The sequence below is a fragment of the Phaseolus vulgaris genome, chromosome 2 (genome assembly GCF_000499845.2).
Source record: "Phaseolus vulgaris cultivar G19833 chromosome 2, P. vulgaris v2.0, whole genome shotgun sequence".
Classification (NCBI taxonomy): Eukaryota; Viridiplantae; Streptophyta; class Magnoliopsida; order Fabales; family Fabaceae; genus Phaseolus; species Phaseolus vulgaris.
Window position 1 is genome coordinate 5,948,039 of NC_023758.2, and position 21,264 is coordinate 5,969,302.

Consider the following 21,264-nt stretch of genomic DNA (forward strand, 5'->3'; position numbering starts at 1 on the left):
ATTTTTTGACATTATTTTAAAATAGATACAAAATCTTAATAAATATAAACTCTAAATTATGTAATGTCTTATTTAAATAAAAGTGTGAAATAAATAAAAGTTTTAAATCATTAAAAATATTAAATAAATATATATAATTTATTATTTTATGTTTTACTTATATAAAAATTTAAATAAATTAAATTTTTAAGTTCTTCAAAATTCTAAATTGCTTTATTTCCTATTTACATAAAAATATAAAATAAATAAAATTTTAAGTTTTTTTTAAATTTTAAATAAATATAAATCCTAAATTATTAATGTAATTCTTAAATAAAAATCTGAAATAAATAAAATTTTAAATTATTCAAAATCTTAATAAATAAATAAAATTAATTATTTAATGTCCGTTTTAAATGAAAGTAAATAACTAAAAAATTTAAATGATTCAAAATTTTAAATAAATACAATGTTAAATTATTTTATGTCATACTCAAATAAAAATATAAAGTAAATAATTTTTTTATGTTATTTAAATTTTAAATAAATTAAAGTCCTAAATTATTTTATTTTCTACTTCAATAAAATCTAAAATACATTATTTTTAAGTCTTTCAAAATTTTAAATAAATAAAAATCCTAAATTATTTAATATTTTACTTAAATAAAAATATGAAATAAATAAAAATTTTAAATTATAAAAAACTTTAAATAAATATAAATTTTAATTATTTAGTGTTCTATTTAAATAAATATATAAAATAAAAAAATTAAATTATTCAAAAATTCTAAAAAGAGGTTTGAGCGGCATCTCATAAAGTTTGATCAGCACCGCAGGCCTGGCCCAAAATGTAAAGAATAGAAGCCCAATTGTGAAACTGGAGGCCTGTACTTGCAGTGGTGTCTCTATAAAGTATTTGAACTCATTCTGAAACCCTAGGTTTCAGTTGGCGTGGGTGAGGTAGAACCCTTCCACTGTGGTGACTGCGCGATGGGTAAGTTCTCTATCTATTTTGCCATTCGTATTAAGATTTGTTTTTGTTTGTCAATCATATCATGGTTAGATCTGATGCCTGAATGCGAATGATTATTTGGTTCAATAACAATGATTAATTAACCTTCCCTCCATTGTTTCTCTAGAGCTTCCTGTAGAGGGTTTAGGGTTTTACTGCAAAAGTTTATATAAGAGATGCTCGTCGTCTATTTGCCAAGTCCAACCATTTTTGGTTGCATGTTATTGTGTCCCGTTGTTCATGATCTTTTGTTGTTGTTGCTAGTGCTATATGGCAATTTAGATTTTAGTCCTGCATTGCACAATTTTGCTTCGTCCAAAAATGGGTCCTTTTTTTTTATTAATTAATTAATTTTTTTAGTTTCTCGTCTAATGTGTTGTTTGATGTTTGAAAAGTCATTTTTTTTCTGCAAAGTATATTATCTACATTTTTAGCTGGAGTGTAGGGTCTGATAAGCTTATTTTTATGTTTTTGATAGTGAGACCGAAGGGATTTTAAATTGAGTTGGTCTTTTGGAGTCGTAGTTAATTGTTTTAGCAATGTTTGCTTCTGTTGCATGTATGGTTTTGGTATTGTAATCTATTTGTGATCTTTTGGACATTGTAATCTATTTGTGATCTTTTTGACACCAATCAGAATTTAAATAATGTACACTCTCTAGGGTCAATTTGAATCAAATTAATAATCATATGTATAATCACTTATAAATGTGTAAGGATAGTGTATATTCATTAAGATTGATAAAATATACGGTTATTCTGATAACTTACGTGGTTTCTTTGTTGGAAATGTTGTTGATAAAGTATTTTTTGTTGTTGGTGTGTTTGGCATAGGTGCCTACAAGTATGTTTCAGAGCTATGGCGCAAGAAGCAGTCTGATGTGATGCGCTTTTTGCAGCGGGTTAGGTGCTGGGAGTACAGGCAGCAGCCTTCCATTGTTCGTTTGACAAGGCCAACCCGCCCTGACAAGGCTCGTCGCTTGGGCTATAAGGCTAAGCAGGTAACAATTTATTTATATTTTTATTATTTCGATTACTTATTTCATTCGAATAATCCCCCTTGTTAAATGCATTAATTATATTACTTAGTTTTTTTTTATTGGTAATTGTACCCAGTGTGCATCTGTTGTTGTAAAGCTAATTGTTTGAGTCCATTGATGATTGTGGTTATGACACTGCAGGGTTACGTGGTGTACCGTGTGCGTGTACGTAGGGGTGGCAGAAAGAGACCAGTTCCCAAAGGTATTGTTTATGGTAAGCCAACAAACCAGGGTGTTACTCAATTAAAATTCCAGCGTAGCAAGAGATCTGTTGCGGAGGAGCGAGCTGGACGGAAGCTGGGTGGACTTAGGGTCCTTAACTCTTACTGGGTGAACGAGGTTTGTTATTGTAGTCACTTGTAGAGATTGATAATTGATTGTGAATAATGTTTTGGTGTTGGTAAAATTGGACTATTTTGTGTTTCAGGACTCGACTTACAAGTACTTCGAGGTAGTTCTGGTGGATGTTGCTCATGCTGCTATTAGGAATGATCCCAGAATCAATTGGCTTTGCAATCCAGTGCATAAGCACAGGGAGCTGCGTGGGCTCACCTCTGCTGGGAAGAGCAACAGGGGTTTACGTGGCAGAGGACATCTTTATCACAAGGCTCGTCCATCCCGCAGGGCAACCTGGAAGAGGAACAACACCCTGTCGCTTCGCCGATACCGTTAAAATTTATGCTGTTATCTTATTTTTGCTTCAATTTATGAATACTATTTTGAGGACATAGCACTTGTTTGTTTTTTTGAGTTTGGAATGAGTTTTGAACGTTTCGTTACATCTTTTTCGATCAGAGTCGAGTTTTTCTACTGTTAAATTCACAGTTTATTCTTTTTGATATTAGCTCTACTGCCCCTTCAGTATGAGTGGCGAGGTCAGCAATTTTCTGTGGCACTCTTTATTTACAAATTTAGTATTTTTATGAAGAAAGCGAAATTTTGTTTTTCAACTGTCAATTTCATTGAACCATTGGTTATGTTAACTTCTATAGTCAATATAAGTTTCTTATAAAGTAAGTATTTTTATGAGTACAATTAGGGTAATATTTTTATTAGCGGAGTTTATGTAAAAATTAGTAGTATGGAACAATTGAATTATATTTGTAATTCATGAAGATTTTCCTTTATTTTACTATTTCAAACTTATTTTATATATTTTAAGCTCGATATTTTTTAACCATTCTTTTAATATAATTTTATACTTAAAAAATTAATAAAGTTTTTGTAACAGGATGATTAATATTTTTATATACTTAAATTAAGTAATATATTTTATTTAATATATAAATAAGATAGTTATGTATGTTAATTTAATTTTATATTTTTTATCGAATGATTTACTTAAATGATTTAATATTATAATTTCAAATTTATTTTATAGACAAAGTATAATCTTTTAGTGAAACATAATGATAAAAATAATAGTATTTTGTTTATACTAAAAATATTAAAATTGGGAAAAAAATGTAATTATTTCAATTTCAATTTAAAAAATTTGTTGACTTAACTATAGTAATTAATATTTAATATTAAATTATTTATAATAAATAATATGGATTAATAAAGTAGTAAAAAATGCCAAGTTTATAAACTAACAAATATTTTTAGTAGACTATATATATTAGGATTAAAAGCATAGTTCAACTCTAATAAATCATGATTTATGTCGTTTTAATTAAATTAATTGCATTTTACATTAAATTATTAGAATATTATCAATCATACAAACGCCTTAAAAGTTAAATTTATTTCTCGCAACTCGAATGTTAGATCTTTTATATCATATATAATCCTAAAAAAAAAACACCTAATGTGTAGTATTATGAGTAAAGAAAAAAGATGACAATTTATTAAAAATAAATGGGGGGTTTATGTGGACTTCAATTGTTGATGCAGCTTTCTTTAAGATTCCGCAGAGCTAGCCGAATGACATCCTCGTCTTGGTTGCAATATTTGAGGCATAGCAAGCGCTGTGCAGCATGGTATGCCCTCTGGATTGAATAGTGCTGTATACAGTTAACTTCCATTCTCTTCCCTTCCTAATGACACCACACAATATCTCATTACTACTTTCTATTTCAATCTTAACAGCTTCTCCACAACTATTACTATATTAATATAAATGCACAGAGGAACTAATAAAAAATCAAAACACCTTTTCTGAAATCCTAGATGTGATCATTCTGGCAGTCTCAATAACCGAACTTGGTAATCCTGCCACTTCTGCTAAGAGAAGCCCATAATGGGGGATACGTGTCGTTCCTTCCTTAAGTTGAAACTAAATAAACCAGAATATAAGCTCGCAAATAATTGTCCCAAACACAAGAAAAAAAAAGTACTTTAACAACTAATACAACTACTTCAAAATCATATTATAATAATATAAATAAATAATTGATTATTTATAATTTATAATTTACTATATACTTAAATAGGATTGTTAATATTATCATTATTTTAAAAAAAAATTAGAAGTACCACCTTGAAGTCCAACCGGTTGTTTTTTAAGTCTACATGAAACTGAAGAATTTTCACGTTGGGATAGATAGTTGCTAACTCCGATATGTTTTCCATATGACTGGCAAATATGGTATACCTGAGGAAGGATTAAGAAAAAATGTTACTTATAATTTCATACACTAGTTTACAACCATACACTAGTTTATAAATAATTGGTAAGCAATGTTATATGTTATAATTTTGTTATAAACTCTACCTTATAACAGAATTATCAACATATAACTTTAGCTCAGGAAAAGAAATATCAATAGCAATGATATGTTCCCTGATAGTTGATGAAAACTCTACCAGCTTTGAGCTTTCCTTCAATTAACAATTTAACACCAAATCCATGCAAATTTTTTTCAGTTGAAACCCGTGCAACTAAGAACATGTTTAAGATTTCAGGCGCCTCTTAAGAAAAAAAAACATCTGCAAAAGAATGTATTTCGAACAATAATTGAAGTTTATAAAAAAAAGCAGGATTTTTAAATCGGAAAACTTAGTCCCAATAAAAAAATATATTAATCTTAGATGAATTTAAATAGAAATAAATTTTAAACAATTAAATGCTATTAAATAATAGCATAATCTCCAAGTATCATAATTAAGCATAGTATAAAAAAAAGTTTTATCTTTTATATAAAATTACACGAACTTAACAATTTCTACGTTAAATAAATTTTATTTCTAATATAATAATTTCTACCAACATTTTCTCTTTTTTAGTTTCATACATATTTTTTATTTTATTAAAAATTGATTGCGTTATTTCATTCCAATAAAACTAACTACTTAAAGTTATATTTAACAAACTTATTTAAACAAAAAGTAACTCTAATTATATTCATTTATAACATAATAACTGGATTTCCGTAACTATCGATCAAATTACACTCTAAGATACTATAAATGCATACTAATAATAAAAAAAGGAAGAAAAATTACGCTTTAAGTGACAAAAGATGCTCGCAGCAACTCCACGCCATTGCAAATCCATCCATGGATGAAGTAGCCCTCCCAAGTTCATCCATAACAATCAGACTCCTGCATCCATCAAAATATTTATACAAAAAAATAAACCTGTTGCTTGTATCTAGAGTGAAGCAGATCAAAAGGTGCAGCATTACCTTCGCGAGACATTCTGCATGATAAAAGCTGTTTCTTTCATCTCTGTCATGAACTACATATCCAAATAACTTCATCTATAATTTTAAACTACATCATCAGGATTAAATTGTCTCACAAAGCGAGTGTTTAGAAATTGTACCGTGCTAGAGTGCGATTCAAGATTGTCAACTGCGCCCATCCTTGTAAACATACGATCAACTACCCTAAGAGTTGAGAAACGAGCAGGAACATAACACCCAACTTGAGCAAGAATAACTATGAGACACACTTGTTGAAGGTACGTACTCTTTCCACTCCTGGGGGAAGGGAATGAAGAAAATAAATCTCAAAATTTGATATTCTTCATGTAAGCACGTGTCTATTAAAAATATAGTAATTTTTGCTCTAGTTCATAAATAATTCGCCTCAAACTGTACATGAGAAAGACATAATGATTAATATTGATGCCAGCCCCTCATGACATTGTTTGAAGGAAAATATATCAGGCGTGTTTTTTTACACAAGTCTAGTTTCAGATTATGTAGTTCGTCTCATTTTTCAAAGTGACAATCTCATATCAGAGGCATTAAAATTATTTGGAATCCTTTTCGCTTTTGGCTCATCATTGTGAGATTTACATTTGCATATCTCTAGTATGTCCATTAATGTTCCCTTGTTCTTGCTAGAGGCATTAGGCCATGATTAAGGAATAGGTCATTTTCTAGTCTAGCAAAGCACATAGGAATTTTATTGTCCTCAATCTCCCTTTATTTAAATGTACACCTTAGACATGTAAAAGAAATTTCTTACATATTGGGACCCATTACAATCACCATATTTGAGGCTTCCGACAGAAATATATTATTGGCCTGAAATGTAAAAGATTAATTACTACCAAAAAAGGTGCAGAATCCATCTACGTGAGAAAAATGTGGTCTGTGGAGATAAGTTAGAATGACTATTGATATGCTCATTACGTACAACAAAGTCATTGTGTATGCTCTCCAGGATTGGGTGTCTACCAGAATCAATTGCCAATGGCCCATTCTCTATCCAACAAAAAATATCAATAAAGAAATTTCTTCATTGATGAACAAAATATTTATAGAAATGATCAATTTTATTACCTGTAAACTCTGGTCTTGTATATCTATCAACAGGCTTAGTTGATATCATATGAGCAAATGAATTGACAATCATATCCAGCAAGCACAAGACTTCAGCAAGTAGTGTCAACACAGAGACATTCTCACGAATGTCATCCATAAGTTCTGTAATTATTTTTTCTATTACAATAGATATATATGAAATACTTGAAAATATGAGATCATGCAAGTCCAAGGAACTAAATAGATTGGATCTTTATCATGATATCATGTCATTGTAACTAATTTTTCAATTGTTAACATCTACAAAAGATAAAATTCAATCCAATTGAATAAAATCAGTTACATGCTAAGCTAGATCAATTTAATCATGTGAGGTTGCATTAAGTTGTGCCATGAAAGTTATTTTAAGTTAATGCTTACAAAAACGTTGTGATAACAAAAACATTGCATTACGTTTGTTGCTGAAATGCAATGCAACAACCAGAATTTTCCAACTGATGAAGTAATATTTCAGTAGTTTTCTTTCTTGTCACTTGCTAAAGTCAACACGAGCAGTTTAATACATGCAGGCACAAATAAACAAAGAGCAAACATGCGACGCTTTTGAACATTTGTACTGGCAAATGGCAGTGCGTCATGTACTACCTTCCAGACAAACCTCTGTTCTTGTATAGCATTCTGCGGCTGCAGATTTATTCCTAGCATTCAACTGAAATTTTCATTAAAATAAACAAAAATATTTCATGAACCTAAACAAGCTTCTGAACAAAAGTAACATCTTATAGTGTGGTATCGTATCAAACAAAATGCAACAGCATTTTATGTCATACTTTTAGCTAGAAGCTTGAATAATGTTTGCCAGTTTGGGAATAAAAAGCATTTTGGGGCCAACCAAAAACCATGAAGATAATTTCCACAATTAAAAGCCAAATACCTAATCAACAGGAAAACATACAAGAGTCTTTAACATATGATCCATATAATAAAAGAATCTCCATAAACTAGTAGGAGGCACATGGAACAGATGGATTCTCATGTAAAAGAATTTCGTCATTTTATTGTCGTGAAAAACTTGTGAATACCTCTTTCTTCATAGATATTCACAAATTCTGATAGGGCCTCCACCTATTTAATATTTATGAAGGGAGAGATACACACAAACTTTTCACATGACTTGTCACAAGAAAATCCATTCTTGATTAGAGTAATAATTTTCTTCTTGGGATAAAAGAGTTGGCCTGACCATGATCTCATCAAAACTAATGCACACACAGTAAAGCCTTTATATAAGTAATACAAATATATAGTCAACAAACACAGTTTGTGAATTACAGTTATTTATATTATTTATCAGTACATCAATATCGTAAGGTGAATGGAATTCTTTTGCTCATGAAATTCAAATGATTAAACTACTCACAGATGCTAGTTCCAAAGTCGAGCAATGAATATTGTTGCCATGTTTAACAACCTAATATAAGGTCAAAAGAACAGTAGGTTCATAGAAAACAGAACTTTTAAAAGGATACTTTAAAAATATAGCAACAATAATTCAATCCCTAACCTGAATGAACTTGCTTGGAAGTTTTCCTTGAATATTCTTCTGTGGTATTACAAAGTGGAATCCTTGTCTGTTTTTAAAGGTAAGCTTTAAATTGGGAAACTTAAAATCCTCTCGGTAATTGTTTGCAAGATTGTGGATGGCTGTGAAAGTAACACCAATTTTGTTGAGAAAACAGATATGATATGCACCATGACGAGAAAGATTATACTGTTGACAGTAAAGAAAATTCATGTAAGCAGATAATAAAACCTTCACTGGTTTTACAAAATGATCTTCGTGAAATATCCAAGAGGCCATCAATTCCAGCCTTAACAGCAAAGCATTGTTGAGTGCAGGCAACAAAAGGAACACGTGCATGAAGTACATCTTCATCAATAACCTCCCCTATCCTGTAACAAAAATAACTCATCAATGCATGATGTGATTGGTCCTCTTCTCTTAGTTAGAATTAAATAAAACATATAAGTTTTTGTTTAACCAATGAGAATATTACTTCACAAATATTTTTGCTGATGTATATGATCATATAAAGTATGAAGCTTATTTTATCAAATATCTTAGATTCAAAAATAATGGGTTGTAAATAGATATTTTAATCCTATGATAAGAATTGACCAATTGTGTAATGGGTGAGTATAATGAATTAGGACGAAGCAATTCTATCAGTAAAAATATATATAATTGTTGATTATTTGTGTTGCATAATCAGGAGAATTATGTTATAATTAAGTGCAGATTCCATTTTATATTTATTAGGACAGATTTGTTAGTGATTTGATTTTATTTGATTTGTACAGCTTTAAACACTCATTATTTCTGGCTTTCATTGCCTATTATTTGTTTCTTTAATTAGGTTGTAAAACAGTCTATAAATAGAGACTGTAATCACATTTGTAAGATATCTTAGAAATATATTTCATCTATTTCTTTCCACTTGGTATCAGAGCCATTTCAAGCCTATCCTAGCGAGTATTTGTTGGGCTTATCAGGCCACCCGCTATCAGGCCGCTATCGGACCACCCATAATATATAGTCCCACGCACGAGTTGGTAGTCTCGGCGTGAGGGGGTGTGTTGAAGATCCCACATCGATTAGAGATTAGAGCCTTTCATTGTATATAAGTGGGTGCAAACCTCAACCCTATGAGCCGGTTTTATGGGGTTGTGTTAGGCTTAAAGTCCACTTCGTAATATGGTATCAGAGCTCTTGATCTAGGAGACTCTGCTTCCGCAAATTTTTTTTTTAGCCTTCATTGTTGTAATCATTTTCCTTGACAGCCTTCATTGCTGCAATTATTTTTTTTGGACAGCCTTCATTGCTGCAAATTTCTATTTTCCTTATCCTTTCTCCATTGACCACCACCACCTTGCACCATTGACCGTTACTGCCACCGCCGACCACCACTGTCGTCGCTCGCCGGAACTGCCACTGCTCGCCGGAAACCGCCATCGGAAAATTTTGTGTGTGAACAAGATCAAATTTTGTCAATCTGAAAAACTCAGTTGGTTTTGAACTCTCATGGACTCCCTTACTAAGCCATCTAACTATTGTTCCTTTACTATGAGTGGCAAGAGTTCTAGTTTTTTATCCTTTAATGCTTCTAGTACTGAAAATATCTGGAATATAAACTCTGGTGCTACTGATCATATGACACCTCATTCCTCTTCTTTTTCATCCTACACTACTTTATCCGGTAAGCCATATATTACTGTTGCTAATGGTTCCACTACCCCCATTAATGGTCGTGGTAACATTCACCTTCAACCTTCATTTCCTTTAAAAAATGTGTTTCATGTTCCCAAACTATCCAATAACCTCTTGTCTATTCAAAAGATTACCCAAGATTTAAATTGTGCAGTGGTATTTTTCCCTTCCCATTGTGTTTTTCAGGATCTTGCCACGGGGAAAACTATTGGAATTGCTAAAGAGCAGGACGGGTTATATTATTTACAGCATGAAGAAAGTAAAAAGGGTGCTAGACTACAGGCACACACTTCTAATCTTCAGCAAGGTCGTGAATCTTGGTCATCCTCTCAGATATGGCTTCAACACAGACGTCTTGGTCATCCTCCATTTAGTACCCTAAAGTCCTTATGTCCTGTTTTATTTACAAAAGTGTCTGCTGAGTCATTTCATTGTGATGTTTGTCAGTTTGCTAAACACCATCGGACAACTTTTCCTCCCAATGGTAATAAAAGTTCTAAACCTTTTGATCTTATTCATTTAGATGTATGGGGACCTTCACCTATTCCTAATATCTCGAGTGCAAAATGGTTTGTTTCATTTATTGATGATTGTACTCGGGTTACTTGGATATTCCTCATGAAAGATAAGTCTGAAGTTTTTCACTTGTTTGTAAAGTTTTACAGAATGATTCAAACACAATTTGAATGTCCAATTAAGAGATTGCGTTCTGATAATGGAAGAGAATATGTGAACCAAAACCATTCCAAGTTCCTTGAGGAAAATGAAGTTGTTCATGAATTAACCTGTGTGGACACTCCTCAACAAAATGGGGTTGCTGAAAGGAAAAATCGTCATCTCCTTGAGATTACTCGAGCTTTACTTTTCCAAACATCTGTTCCTAGATCTTACTGGGGGAAGCAGTCCTGACTGCCACTTATTTGATTAATAGATTACCCTCTCGGGTTCTAGAGGATGTTACTCCTATTGGTTATGACCACATTCTATCCTTCTATTCCCATGTTGAATAGTCTTCAGAATCGTGTCTTTGGTTGTCCTGCTTTTGTCCATGTTCATAGTCCTTATCGGGGTAAGTTAGATCCTCGTGCCATCAAATGTGTCTTCATCGGTTATGTCCCCAACAAAAAGGGGTACAAATGTTATCATCTTCAAAGTCGTAAAGTTTATATTTCCAAAGATGTCACCTTCCATGAAACAGAGTCTTTCTTTCCTAGTTCTCAGCTTCAGGGGGAGAGTATTCAAGAAGCTGAGGACCTTGAGTTGCCACTTTTTCCTTTGTTGCAGGATTTCGTTCTTAGGGAGGATGACAAAGACCCTGCACCAACATCATTACCAGAGAAGAATAATGAAGACAAATATTTTGGAAAACAATATCAGCGAAGGCAACAAGAACCCGTCCTGGTCGAACAACAACTTCAATTGTCTGAACCGGAGGTAAGAACTCATACCAGTGAGACTCTTGAGGACACCTTAAATACTGCTTTTGAACCTAACCTAAATGATTTACCTATTGCCTTGAGAAAAGAAAAAAGATCTTGTGCCAAATATCCTATATCCCAATTTGTGTCTACAGAAAAACTTTCTATGCAGCACCAGAGTTTTCTTTCTGCTATTGATTCTATCAAAATCCCTACATCGGTACAAGAAGCCTTAAAAGATGAGAACTGGATTCGAGCCATGAATGAAGAAATGAGCGCGTTAGAAAGGAATGAGACTTGGGAGATTGTAGAGAGACCAAAAGATAAGAAAGCAGTGGGTTGTAGGTGGATATACACAGTTAAGTATAAGTCTGATGGCACACTGGATCGGTATAAAGCAAGGTTGGTTGCAAAAGGGTACACTCAAACCTATGGGATCGATTATGAGGAGACTTTTGCTCCAGTGGCAAAAATGAATACCGTCAGGATTATTCTCTCCCTGGCAGCACACTTTGGTTGGGCAATGCATCAATTTGATGTTAAAAATGCCTTCTTGCATGGAAGCTTGGAGGAAGAAGTATACATGGAGATTCCACCTGGTTATGGTATTGTTAATGAAGGGAATAAGGCGTGCAGACTTAAGAAGGCCCTATATAGTCTTAAACAATCACCTCGTGCTTGGTTTGGAAGGTTTACTCAAGCTATGGTATCTTTGGGGTACCGACAAAGCCAAGGTGACCATACTCTGTTTATAAAACATTCTCAGAATGGTAAACTCACTCTGCTTTTGGTCTATGTAGATGATATGATTATTACAGGTGATGATGAGATTGAAAAACAAAATTTGAGGGAGAGACTAGCTGCTCAATTTGAAATGAAGGATCTTGGGAAGCTGAAGTACTTCCTTGGGATAGAGGTTGCTTACTCGAGACAGGGCATCTTTATTTCTCAAAGGAAATACATCCTTGATCTTCTCAAAGAGATTGGTAAGTTGGGTTGTAAGCCCACTGGAGTGCCAATAGAGCAAAATCATAGGATTGGGAATGATGAGGAAAACCCAAAAGTAGAGAAGACACAATATCAAAGACTTGTGGGAAAACTCATTTATCTTTCACATACTAGGCCAGATATAGCCTATGCAGTTAGTGTGGTTAGTCAATTTATGCATGATCCAAGAGAAAGACACTTGCAGGCAGTAGATAAAATTATTCAGTACTTAAAAGCCTCTCCAGGAAAAGGATTGCTATTCAAAAAGGGGGAAAACTTATCCATGAAAGTATATACTGATGCTGACTATGCAGGATCGATAGTTGATAGGAGATCCACCACAGGCTACTGCATGTTCTTGGGTGGAAATCTGGTGACATGGAGGAGCAAGAAGCAAAATGTAGTTGCAAGATCAAGTGCAGAGGCAGAATTTAGAGCCATGGCTCAAGGGGTGTGTGAACTCTTATGGATGAAGATCATACTTGATGACCTAAAAATAAAATATGAAGCTCCTATGGGTTTGGCATGTGATAATAAGTCCCGCTATCAGTATTGCACACAATCCAGTTCAACATGATCGAACAAAGCACGTAAAGATAGACCGACACTTTATTAAAGAGAAGTTGGATGATGGTCTTATAGCCACTGAGTACATTCCTTCAAGACTCCAATTGGCAGATATGTTTACTAAGGGACTTCCCACAAAACAATTCGAAGATCTTACTTGCAAGTTGGGAATGATAGATATACATTCACCAACTTGAGGGGGAGTGTTGCATAATCAGGAGAATTATGTTATAATTAAGTGCAGATTCCATTTTATATTTATTAGGACAGATTTGTTAGTGATTTGATTTTATTTGATTTGTACAGCTTTAAACACTCATTATTTCTGGCTTTCATTGCCTATTATTTCTTTCTTTAATTAGGTTGTAAAACCGTCTGTAATCACATTTGTAAGATATCTTAGAAATATATTTCATCTATTTCTTTCCACTATTTGGTTACATAATATTTTACTCTGAATATTCTAATAATTTTTTTTCATCATTATAACTTGAGAAATATACAAACTCAAGTAGATAATGGATTTACAAACAACATATTCATCATCTAACACGTAACTGTTGCACATACTCTCATACAGAAGAAAATCTTAGCATACCTTTTCTTAATAAGATCATATTTCTCATTTTCACAAACTGACTTGTAGATATTTGAAAGAAGGGAACTTTTCACATCCTTGAGCACCTGATATTTTTAGCAGAAGACATGATCATCTGTAACCTCTTTTTTATTCAATACCTGCCTGATTCTAGTATGTGGATGAGAAAGAGAGAGGTACCTTAGATAGTAAAGGAAGGGCGTCCAAGGCAGTCTTAAGGAGGATTACACTAGATACTAGCACTTGACTCTTTTTAGCCCGTTCAACTGCCAAGGCCTCAGCTGTAACTTTCTTAGGCTTAAAGCAGAAGTGACATAAGACTCTATCTGAAACCATACAGTTCTGCGTTACGACTAAAGATGTTTAACATACTTAAAAACTGATATCTGTTCAACTACTGCTCTTAATTACCAGTCTCTTTTGGAAATTTACGCAAAATCTGACAAAGGCCAAAAAATAGTTGTTCGTTGCTCATCAATTCATCCTAAAATTAAATATTAGAGGGCATGTTATAAATAATAAATACAAAAGAACTGAGTTAAATTCTGTTAGGTGGTTTTCAAGCTTCAAAATTAAAACTAAACTACAAATATGAGTGTATCTATTAACGAGTCCAGATTCTCTGCTGGATTTTTGGTTTTGACCATGTTGTGTCTTCAAAATATACTGATTTTGATATATTAAAAAAGTTTTTTTTATGTATTTTAAAAGCACAGTAGAGGAACAGTACAAAAAACCCAATAGAGAATCCAAATTCATCTATTAACACATTAGTAAATTTCAGACTATTGAAGCTTAATGAAGAATTATCTGGACAGAAATCTATAGGCCGGACTTGTAAAAATGGTGGAAAATATAAAGAGAAAGCTAGAAAATAAAGGAAGGAACACATCTACATCTTAACTAATAAGAGGAACGTATGACATAGCACAAAAGGATAAAATTAAAAAATACGATTGAGACTAACTAGGCAATCAAGTCGAGCATTGATTGTCTCAATGTCTTTTAGAGGCTGCAACAGATTGGCACGAAGTAGTCTAGTCCTGAAGGAAACAAATACAATGTCAAACAATCAATGCTGCATGAAGAAACTTGTGTGAATAATCACATACCCTCCAATAGTTTTCGTTGTCTTGAGCATGTGAAACAAACTTCTCTTTTTGTTGCTTGTTCCCAGTAGGGTAGAATGAAATGGCTCAATAATTTCCAAATTGTGGACACTGCCATTAAATTTTAACCATGAAATTCATAAGCATAGATTAAACAGATAACACTGAAAAGTAAATTGGACTTAATATTCAAAATACTTCCCCTGAAGAATATCCTATAAAAATAAATCCATTAGAAAGTGGCTATCAGTTGTATCAATTATCACGAAATTACCCTTTTTAATTAACTATTTGTCTGCTTGAAAATATATTTTAATTGAATTTTAACCTTAATCAGCCACATTATAGACTGGTTTTAATATCAATTTTACACAGCCCTAAAATTTGTATTGATGTTATAATAGCCAAAGTCAACAGAGATAGAAGATAATTGAAAATAGAAACCAAAGCTATACATGCCACTAAAGTTTTGTGTCAATGACTTTAAGGGAAAGCAAAACAATTTGAATTCATTCGCCACCTATACTCCTCTTTCTTTTTCTACTTTTCTTCTACATTTTAAGTTTTCTATCTGCGAATCTGAATGTTAATGCATTAGCATTCATTAGTAAAGGACAGCTATTAGCATAAAGTAGATAGCAATCTCACCTGGTTGCATCGATATTCATGTGATCAAATGACCCATTAAAGGTGACCTGAAATAATGAAAGACTCAAAAAAGGGACAGAAAACAATCTTCCGTGGAGTAAGTGCTGATTAAAATTTATATAAAAATAGATACAGGATTTGCAGCTAAAGACTTGAAGTATAAGAGTTCAAATATTAACCGCATTCCAAAAGAACAATAATAATGACAGATAATGGTTGGAAGTTTACGATGAAACATGTGTGTGTAAAAGTATCATAAGGAATGAATGTGCATGAAAACTAAATATATTTAAAGCCACATATATAGTTACGAAGAGTTTTAAATAGACAAATTTTAGGTAGCATTCCTGGATATGCAACCTTATTTCCTTTAAGGTACAGGAAATGTCAGTGATAAGATAAGCACAATAATATGGATTTAAAATTAGTATTAATTAATTAAAAAAATAAAAAAAAATTGCGCCTAACTGAACACATACCAGCAATGAGTGATTCGTAACGACAATCCCTTTTTCTGCTTCCGTCCTGTGTAATACCGTCAAAACTTAGTTGCAGGCAACCGAACAATACAAATAAGGATTTAATATACATACATGTATACACGTAAGAACTCGCCAAAATAGTGTCGATACAGACACATTAATCCCTAGTCTTCAAACCCAAAAAAAATATCTTAATGAGAAGGATATGGATCAACAAAAGCTTGGAGAGCAAGAAATGAGCGGAGCACAAACATTTAAGCGCTTGAAGTTCTCCTCTAGCACAATAAGAACACAAGAATATATGTGTATGTAGTCGAAGTCTTGGTCAAATTTCAGAATCCCTGATAATTCAATATAGTTCGCTAGGACCCTGTTAAATTAATATCTAGTACGGGATGTTCAATGATGTATTTTTTCACTTAGGCCCTAAAGTGAACTTAAGTCTTACGATAGTTTGATTGACAATTACACGTTGTCTTGGATAAAGTTTAAACGCTTCATTATATGTAGATCATATATTCATGTTATAGTTCCATAGTTCCAGATCAGAGTTATGCACTTTTTTTTTATCGGCACTAGTATCTTAACAGTCAATCGTCTACTTTTTTTCCTAAATAAAGCTAGTTGCTGAGTGTGTGCCAATCAAGTCCACTGACAGCCTAAAGATCTTTCGAGTGTTCTGATGTTTTATACACCATAAAACCTGTGGCAAACATATCAACTATTTAAATTATGACAACTCGTGAATAGATTTCATATGTGAATTTCAATTTCTCAATACCCGTATGCAGAACTTTTGGCACTTTCTCTATCTGCTGGACCATGTGTTCACACACGGTTTTCTCCTTTATCTAAGTTTCTATTCAAAGTTGCCCAAATACAATTGTATTCCCTACGATATTTGAGTTGTAATCAACTGCGTCACGTACAATAATGGACAGTATTATTGATAAGAAACTCTCTGTATTATAACTAAGGTAACTTAGGGTATGTTTGAGTGTTTCAAAGAAGATGAAAGAGAGTGATTCATAATATACAGGAATGGATTAGAGAATGCAACTCTAGAGTTTGGTTATTCAATAAGTTTAAAGAGGAAAGGCCATGTCTTTCCTTTTTAAGGGACAGAATTTTGGGGCTTTGAGTGGCATGGGAGGATATGAAAGTCCCTCCACTTTTTGGAATAACTCCCAATCCCAAGCACACTGGTTATAAGTTTTGCCATTGCATATCCCTGCCTCGGCTTCATTCCAATCACATATTAATTACACACCAAATTTTGATATGGTCCCTATGCCTTTCTAGGGCTTGAAGTTTCCAAAGGCTCCGGTACAATGCTAGCACCTGCATGTCTTGGCTAATATCCTAATATGAATTATCAAACAGACATACATGCACACATTCATGAAAAGGACAACATTGTAGTTTAAAGGAGAGATATTTATTTATTAATTTCTTATAATGTAACTTTGATATGTTAGTTAGTGGAAACAGTTTGAAAATGGGGAAAATGCAAAGGATATATCTAGGACTAAACATTAGTCAAAACAGAAAATGCTATGTAACTTTCCTTAAACATTAGTCAAAAGAGTGGAAACAGTCCTATACTATGAAGAGTTGAAAATGACTTCAGATTATCACAAAAAGGACAGGTATACATATAATAACAATACCATAGCAAGCCTTAGAGAATATTTGATTTCTCCTTAAGAGATAATCAAAGAGACTCACAACTATTAAATGTATCAAATACTGTACAACAATAAATTAAATTATCAAAGTTCCTCATTCAAGATAATCTTTATGAATATTTGAGTATTGGAAATACCACTTTAAAGTGGCAGCAGCAGCAGCCAGACACAGATAATACTGCTTATAGTAAGTGTCCAAACCAAGTGCTGAAGGTTCCTTGGCAGCAAGGTTTTTTATCAAGATGGCACCCTAAATCACAGAACTTCAGTGCATGTACGAGCAGGAAATAGTGTTAAAACTTCCTAAAACCTGGAATCAGCTGAAAGTCAAAAGATAAGTAATGAAACCTTTGTGTCATCAAAACAACCACGGGGCAGCACTGCCTGCATAAATAAGGACTCCCCAAAGAATATGAACTTTGCAGACAGATATGCGCATTTTTTTCATTTAAAGTATATGGGAAAGGATATAGGGACAGCGAGAGATGGTGATATTACCTTCTTGACCGAACCATAAAATCTATCAACTAATTCTGTAATTGCAGACGAACAGTTGGATGCTAACTTGTTTGGAGGAAGAATGATCACTATGGGATCATAGAAATGCAGTAGCGTCTTTGTGTTTTGATATGAACTGCTAGTTTCAATATATTGAGAAAGATGCAGTGAAGCTGATCTCAAATCAAAAGCAGCTAATCCAACCTGTTAGATGATTGATTCATTTAATTCCATATAGACATTAAAATATCATTTCTTCCACTCCTTAACATGCAAGGAAAGTTTATTAAAAAAATGCATTCAAACTATCTCAAAATTGCTTTAATCCATTCGTTATCCCTTACAAAAAATATAAATAAGGGAATTTCAACCGGTGCGTCCCTGTTTTCTTTCGATAAGTGACCAAAAAATACAACATAAAGCCTCCCTGTCTGATTCTTCTTGAACATATACAATTTTCCTCAGCACAGCCCCTTAGTCATAAATAAATGGAATATTTTTTTTACAGTAGAGTTTACAATCTGTCTTGTTTCAAGTTTGGGATCATATCGGTAATAACAGATTTTTGATATCTTTTTTCCAATGTCAAACACCATGTCCAATTCAACTTTTTTTTGTGATGTTAAAAAATATCAGAAGATTGTAAATGAGGAAAGAACTGCATAGTGATTGATTGGTAGATTACTACAAAATACAAAGCAGGAAAAAAAAACTAGATATAAATATCATGAAATGAATGGCCGTAGAAACCAAAAAAGGGGGCGTAAACATTAAATATGCACTATCAACAGTAAATGTGATGATTCCTTGAGTTAGCTTCACGAGCTTTTAGCTTTAGTCACACAAAAATTGATCACCAAATGGTGCATGTAAGTTTGGTTGTTTACAGACAGTCCGGAACAATAAGTAAGAATTAGGGACAGAAAATTAAACAACAAATTCACACATTTTAATACAATTAAAACTAACCTCCGATACACCCACTCCTTCACGAAATAACTATTACATGGTGGATATCAGACTAATTTCCACCTCCTACATGCTCTAAAATCTTATATATATTTGTGTTTCTAACGCTCAATTGAATTTACCACCACGTATAAGTTAACAAGAACAATTATAACAGTAGTATAATCGTGAACGCTATGTGAGTTTTACTCAATCAACGCAATCAACTACTACAAATATAACTAGCTTGCAAGATTGAATAGAAAAAGTGAAGCAAAAGCAAGCGAGAAAAAAGGAAAATGTGCAATTGAAAATTCCTTTATTAAGTAGAAAATGGAAAAGATGTTTATCAGAGAATCTAAGTAGGAAACCTCTTTCGCTCTGTTCTCGATGATACCGACCACGAAACTCGAACTCTCTCCTCCGTCGTCTTCCATTGTTGCCTGCTTTCAATTTTTAGTAAAATTCGTTTCCGCGTCCCAATTACTCATTTATAGAACCGTTTGTTTATGATGCTTGGGCACAAAACTCCGCGTTTAGCTTACGACGTGGATTATGGCGGGAAATTCAGCTTCTATCATACCTATCATACCTCACTCTAATTATTCAACCACCATTAGTTCATCATACAGCCTCCTTAATACAGAGTTTTCATTTTAATGCTAATTTATCATTGAGCTATTTAGAAGCACTTTAAAATTATAAACAAAAAATAAAACAAACTAATTTTCATTATAATTATTAAAATAATTTTTTTATTAAATTTATGAAAAATATATTCATACAAAATAATTATAAGATAAATAATTTTATTATAAATAGTTTAGTTTTTTATTATATATAATTAATTAAATTTAAAAAAAAAATAAAGGTATAATTAGTAACTAAATATGTACCTTTAAAACAGTTACATAAATTATAAAAAAATTATTAATAGTTATAAATAATTAAAAAATAATTTAATTTTATAAGTACAACATATATTATATGCTTATAACTTTTTCATCAATGTTATTTTGTTAATGTCCTCTCTACAAAAGTAACTATTTTAGTTGTATAATTTTTAAAATAATATTACTTTATAGATAGTATAAAACTAAACTGTTTTTATTTTTTTATGAATACTTTTATTTCAAAATAGAATTTCAAATAATTATTTTTTCAATTTTAAAATAAAAAATAATAATGTAAAAAAATCTTGAGAATTTTTCTGAACTTTATTTTTTTTTCTTATTCCATTGTTACTCCCTAATTTATTATTGTGTTAGTTTCATGATGCATTATTATATTTTTAGATATTTTTATAAGAAATAATTGTAATTAGGTAATATTGTGAAATTTACTTGGGTTTAAGAATTACAATTAAACTTCACTACAATTATATATAATTAGGTAAACACTCTTACACACTGTAGTATACAAAAAAACAAACCATTCAAAGCACACCATTATTGCACAAAATGCTCACCAAAACAGTTTCATAAAAAAAAAAGAGATAGGGAGACATCGTTGTGCTAGGACTTATTTAAAAACTCTAAGGATCATTTTCGTTATTTCACATTCTTGATAGGTGCAGAAAGAAGAATGATGGGGTTGGGTGATGGAAGAAACATCCAAAAGATAATAGTGCACGGACCCAATGACTTTTTTTTCCTACACCTCCATACCTTCTTGTTCCACCCCCATACTAAATATGAAAATACCATTTTTTTTTCACCCCCTTGAATTTGAAATAATAAGCCTATGGATTATGTAATCCAGGTAAATTCCGGATTACATAATCCGGAAGTCAATTTCATATTTAGAAAAAACTTCTGGATTATGTAATCCGGAAGCTAAGAACACATCTGAAAAAAAGACTTCCGGATTATATAATCCAGAAGTTAATCTTATGTATAGAAAAGACTTCTGGATTATGTAATCCGGAAGCTAATCACAAAAGACTTTTGGATTACATAATCTGTAAGCTAATTCTGAATTTAGAAAAAGACTTCCGGATTATGTAATCCGGAATATTAAAAAGGGTATTTTTGAAATAAGAAAAATTTATGGGGGTGGCACAAGAAAGTACGGAGGTGCAGGAAGAAGCAGCCGGACCCAATAAAAGGGAACCTATGGTGTTTGCAGCACTTTTTTTTTTCTGCAAACAAAATAAATTTTAAAAATTAAGTGTCATCATAGTTAGTTATTGACATCTTGATTTAACAAATAATTCATGGATTAAAGAATACACATAAAAGACATGTATCAAAACAAAAATAAAGGTTTGGTGGAGATAAATTGGAAAATGACCAAAAACAAATTT

The 21,264-nt window shown here is 32.2% G+C and overlaps 2 protein-coding genes across 4 annotated transcripts; one reads left to right on the plus strand and one right to left on the minus strand.

The window, feature by feature from the left end:
• The first annotated feature begins 833 nt into the window (after positions 1-833).
• Positions 834-2,809, plus strand: LOC137810486 (large ribosomal subunit protein eL15z-like). The gene is made up of 4 exons (XM_068611758.1): positions 834-973; positions 1,825-1,991; positions 2,172-2,369; positions 2,458-2,809. The coding sequence occupies exons 1-4, from the start codon at positions 970-972 to the stop codon at positions 2,701-2,703; spliced, it is 615 nt and encodes a 204-aa protein (XP_068467859.1). The 5' UTR covers positions 834-969; the 3' UTR covers positions 2,704-2,809.
• Positions 2,810-3,756: 947 nt separating this feature from the next.
• On the minus strand, positions 3,757-19,574 carry LOC137810485 (DNA mismatch repair protein MSH4). Of its 3 annotated transcripts, XM_068611755.1 has the most exons (24): positions 19,331-19,574; positions 18,012-18,215; positions 17,862-17,897; positions 17,651-17,763; positions 15,823-15,868; positions 15,344-15,390; positions 14,699-14,806; positions 14,554-14,629; positions 13,998-14,070; positions 13,767-13,912; positions 13,587-13,672; positions 8,562-8,701; positions 8,313-8,452; positions 8,169-8,219; positions 7,394-7,457; positions 6,767-6,910; positions 6,621-6,688; positions 6,450-6,508; positions 5,800-5,956; positions 5,660-5,712; positions 5,478-5,576; positions 4,512-4,626; positions 4,186-4,308; positions 3,757-4,069 (listed from the first exon to the last, which is right to left on the minus strand). In XM_068611755.1, exons 1-24 carry the CDS (start codon positions 19,394-19,396, stop codon positions 3,911-3,913), a joined length of 2,373 nt encoding a protein of 790 aa, XP_068467856.1. In that variant the 5' UTR covers positions 19,397-19,574; the 3' UTR covers positions 3,757-3,910. The 3 variants fall into 3 exon arrangements, with proteins under 3 accessions (XP_068467856.1, XP_068467857.1, XP_068467858.1); XM_068611756.1 differs by lacking the exon at positions 8,169-8,219; XM_068611757.1 differs by lacking the exons at positions 6,450-6,508; positions 17,862-17,897; positions 19,331-19,574 and adding an exon at positions 18,981-19,101 and having other exon boundaries at positions 6,535-6,688; positions 17,651-17,833.
• Between the last annotated feature and the right edge of the window lie 1,690 nt (positions 19,575-21,264).

What these genes read in the sequence shown, in the direction of transcription:
- LOC137810486 (XM_068611758.1), top strand. An exon ending in TGGGCTATAAGGCTAAGCAG is followed by an intron (nt 1,992 to 2,171) that starts GTAACAATTTAT and finishes ATGACACTGCAG; the next exon opens with GGTTACGTGGTGTACCGTGT. An exon ending in ACTCTTACTGGGTGAACGAG is followed by an intron (nt 2,370 to 2,457) that starts GTTTGTTATTGT and finishes TTTGTGTTTCAG; the next exon opens with GACTCGACTTACAAGTACTT.
- LOC137810485 (XM_068611755.1), bottom strand. Translation starts at nt 19,396, where the DNA reads ATGGAAGACGACGGAGGAGAGAGTTCGAGTTTCGTGGTCGGTATCATC. An exon ending in CCCTTCCTTTACTATCTAAG is followed by an intron (nt 13,673 to 13,766) that starts GTACCTCTCTCT and finishes TAAAAATATCAG; the next exon opens with GTGCTCAAGGATGTGAAAAG. An exon ending in ATTGTAATGGGTCCCAATAT is followed by an intron (nt 5,957 to 6,449) that starts GTAAGAAATTTC and finishes CCCTTCCCCCAG; the next exon opens with GAGTGGAAAGAGTACGTACC.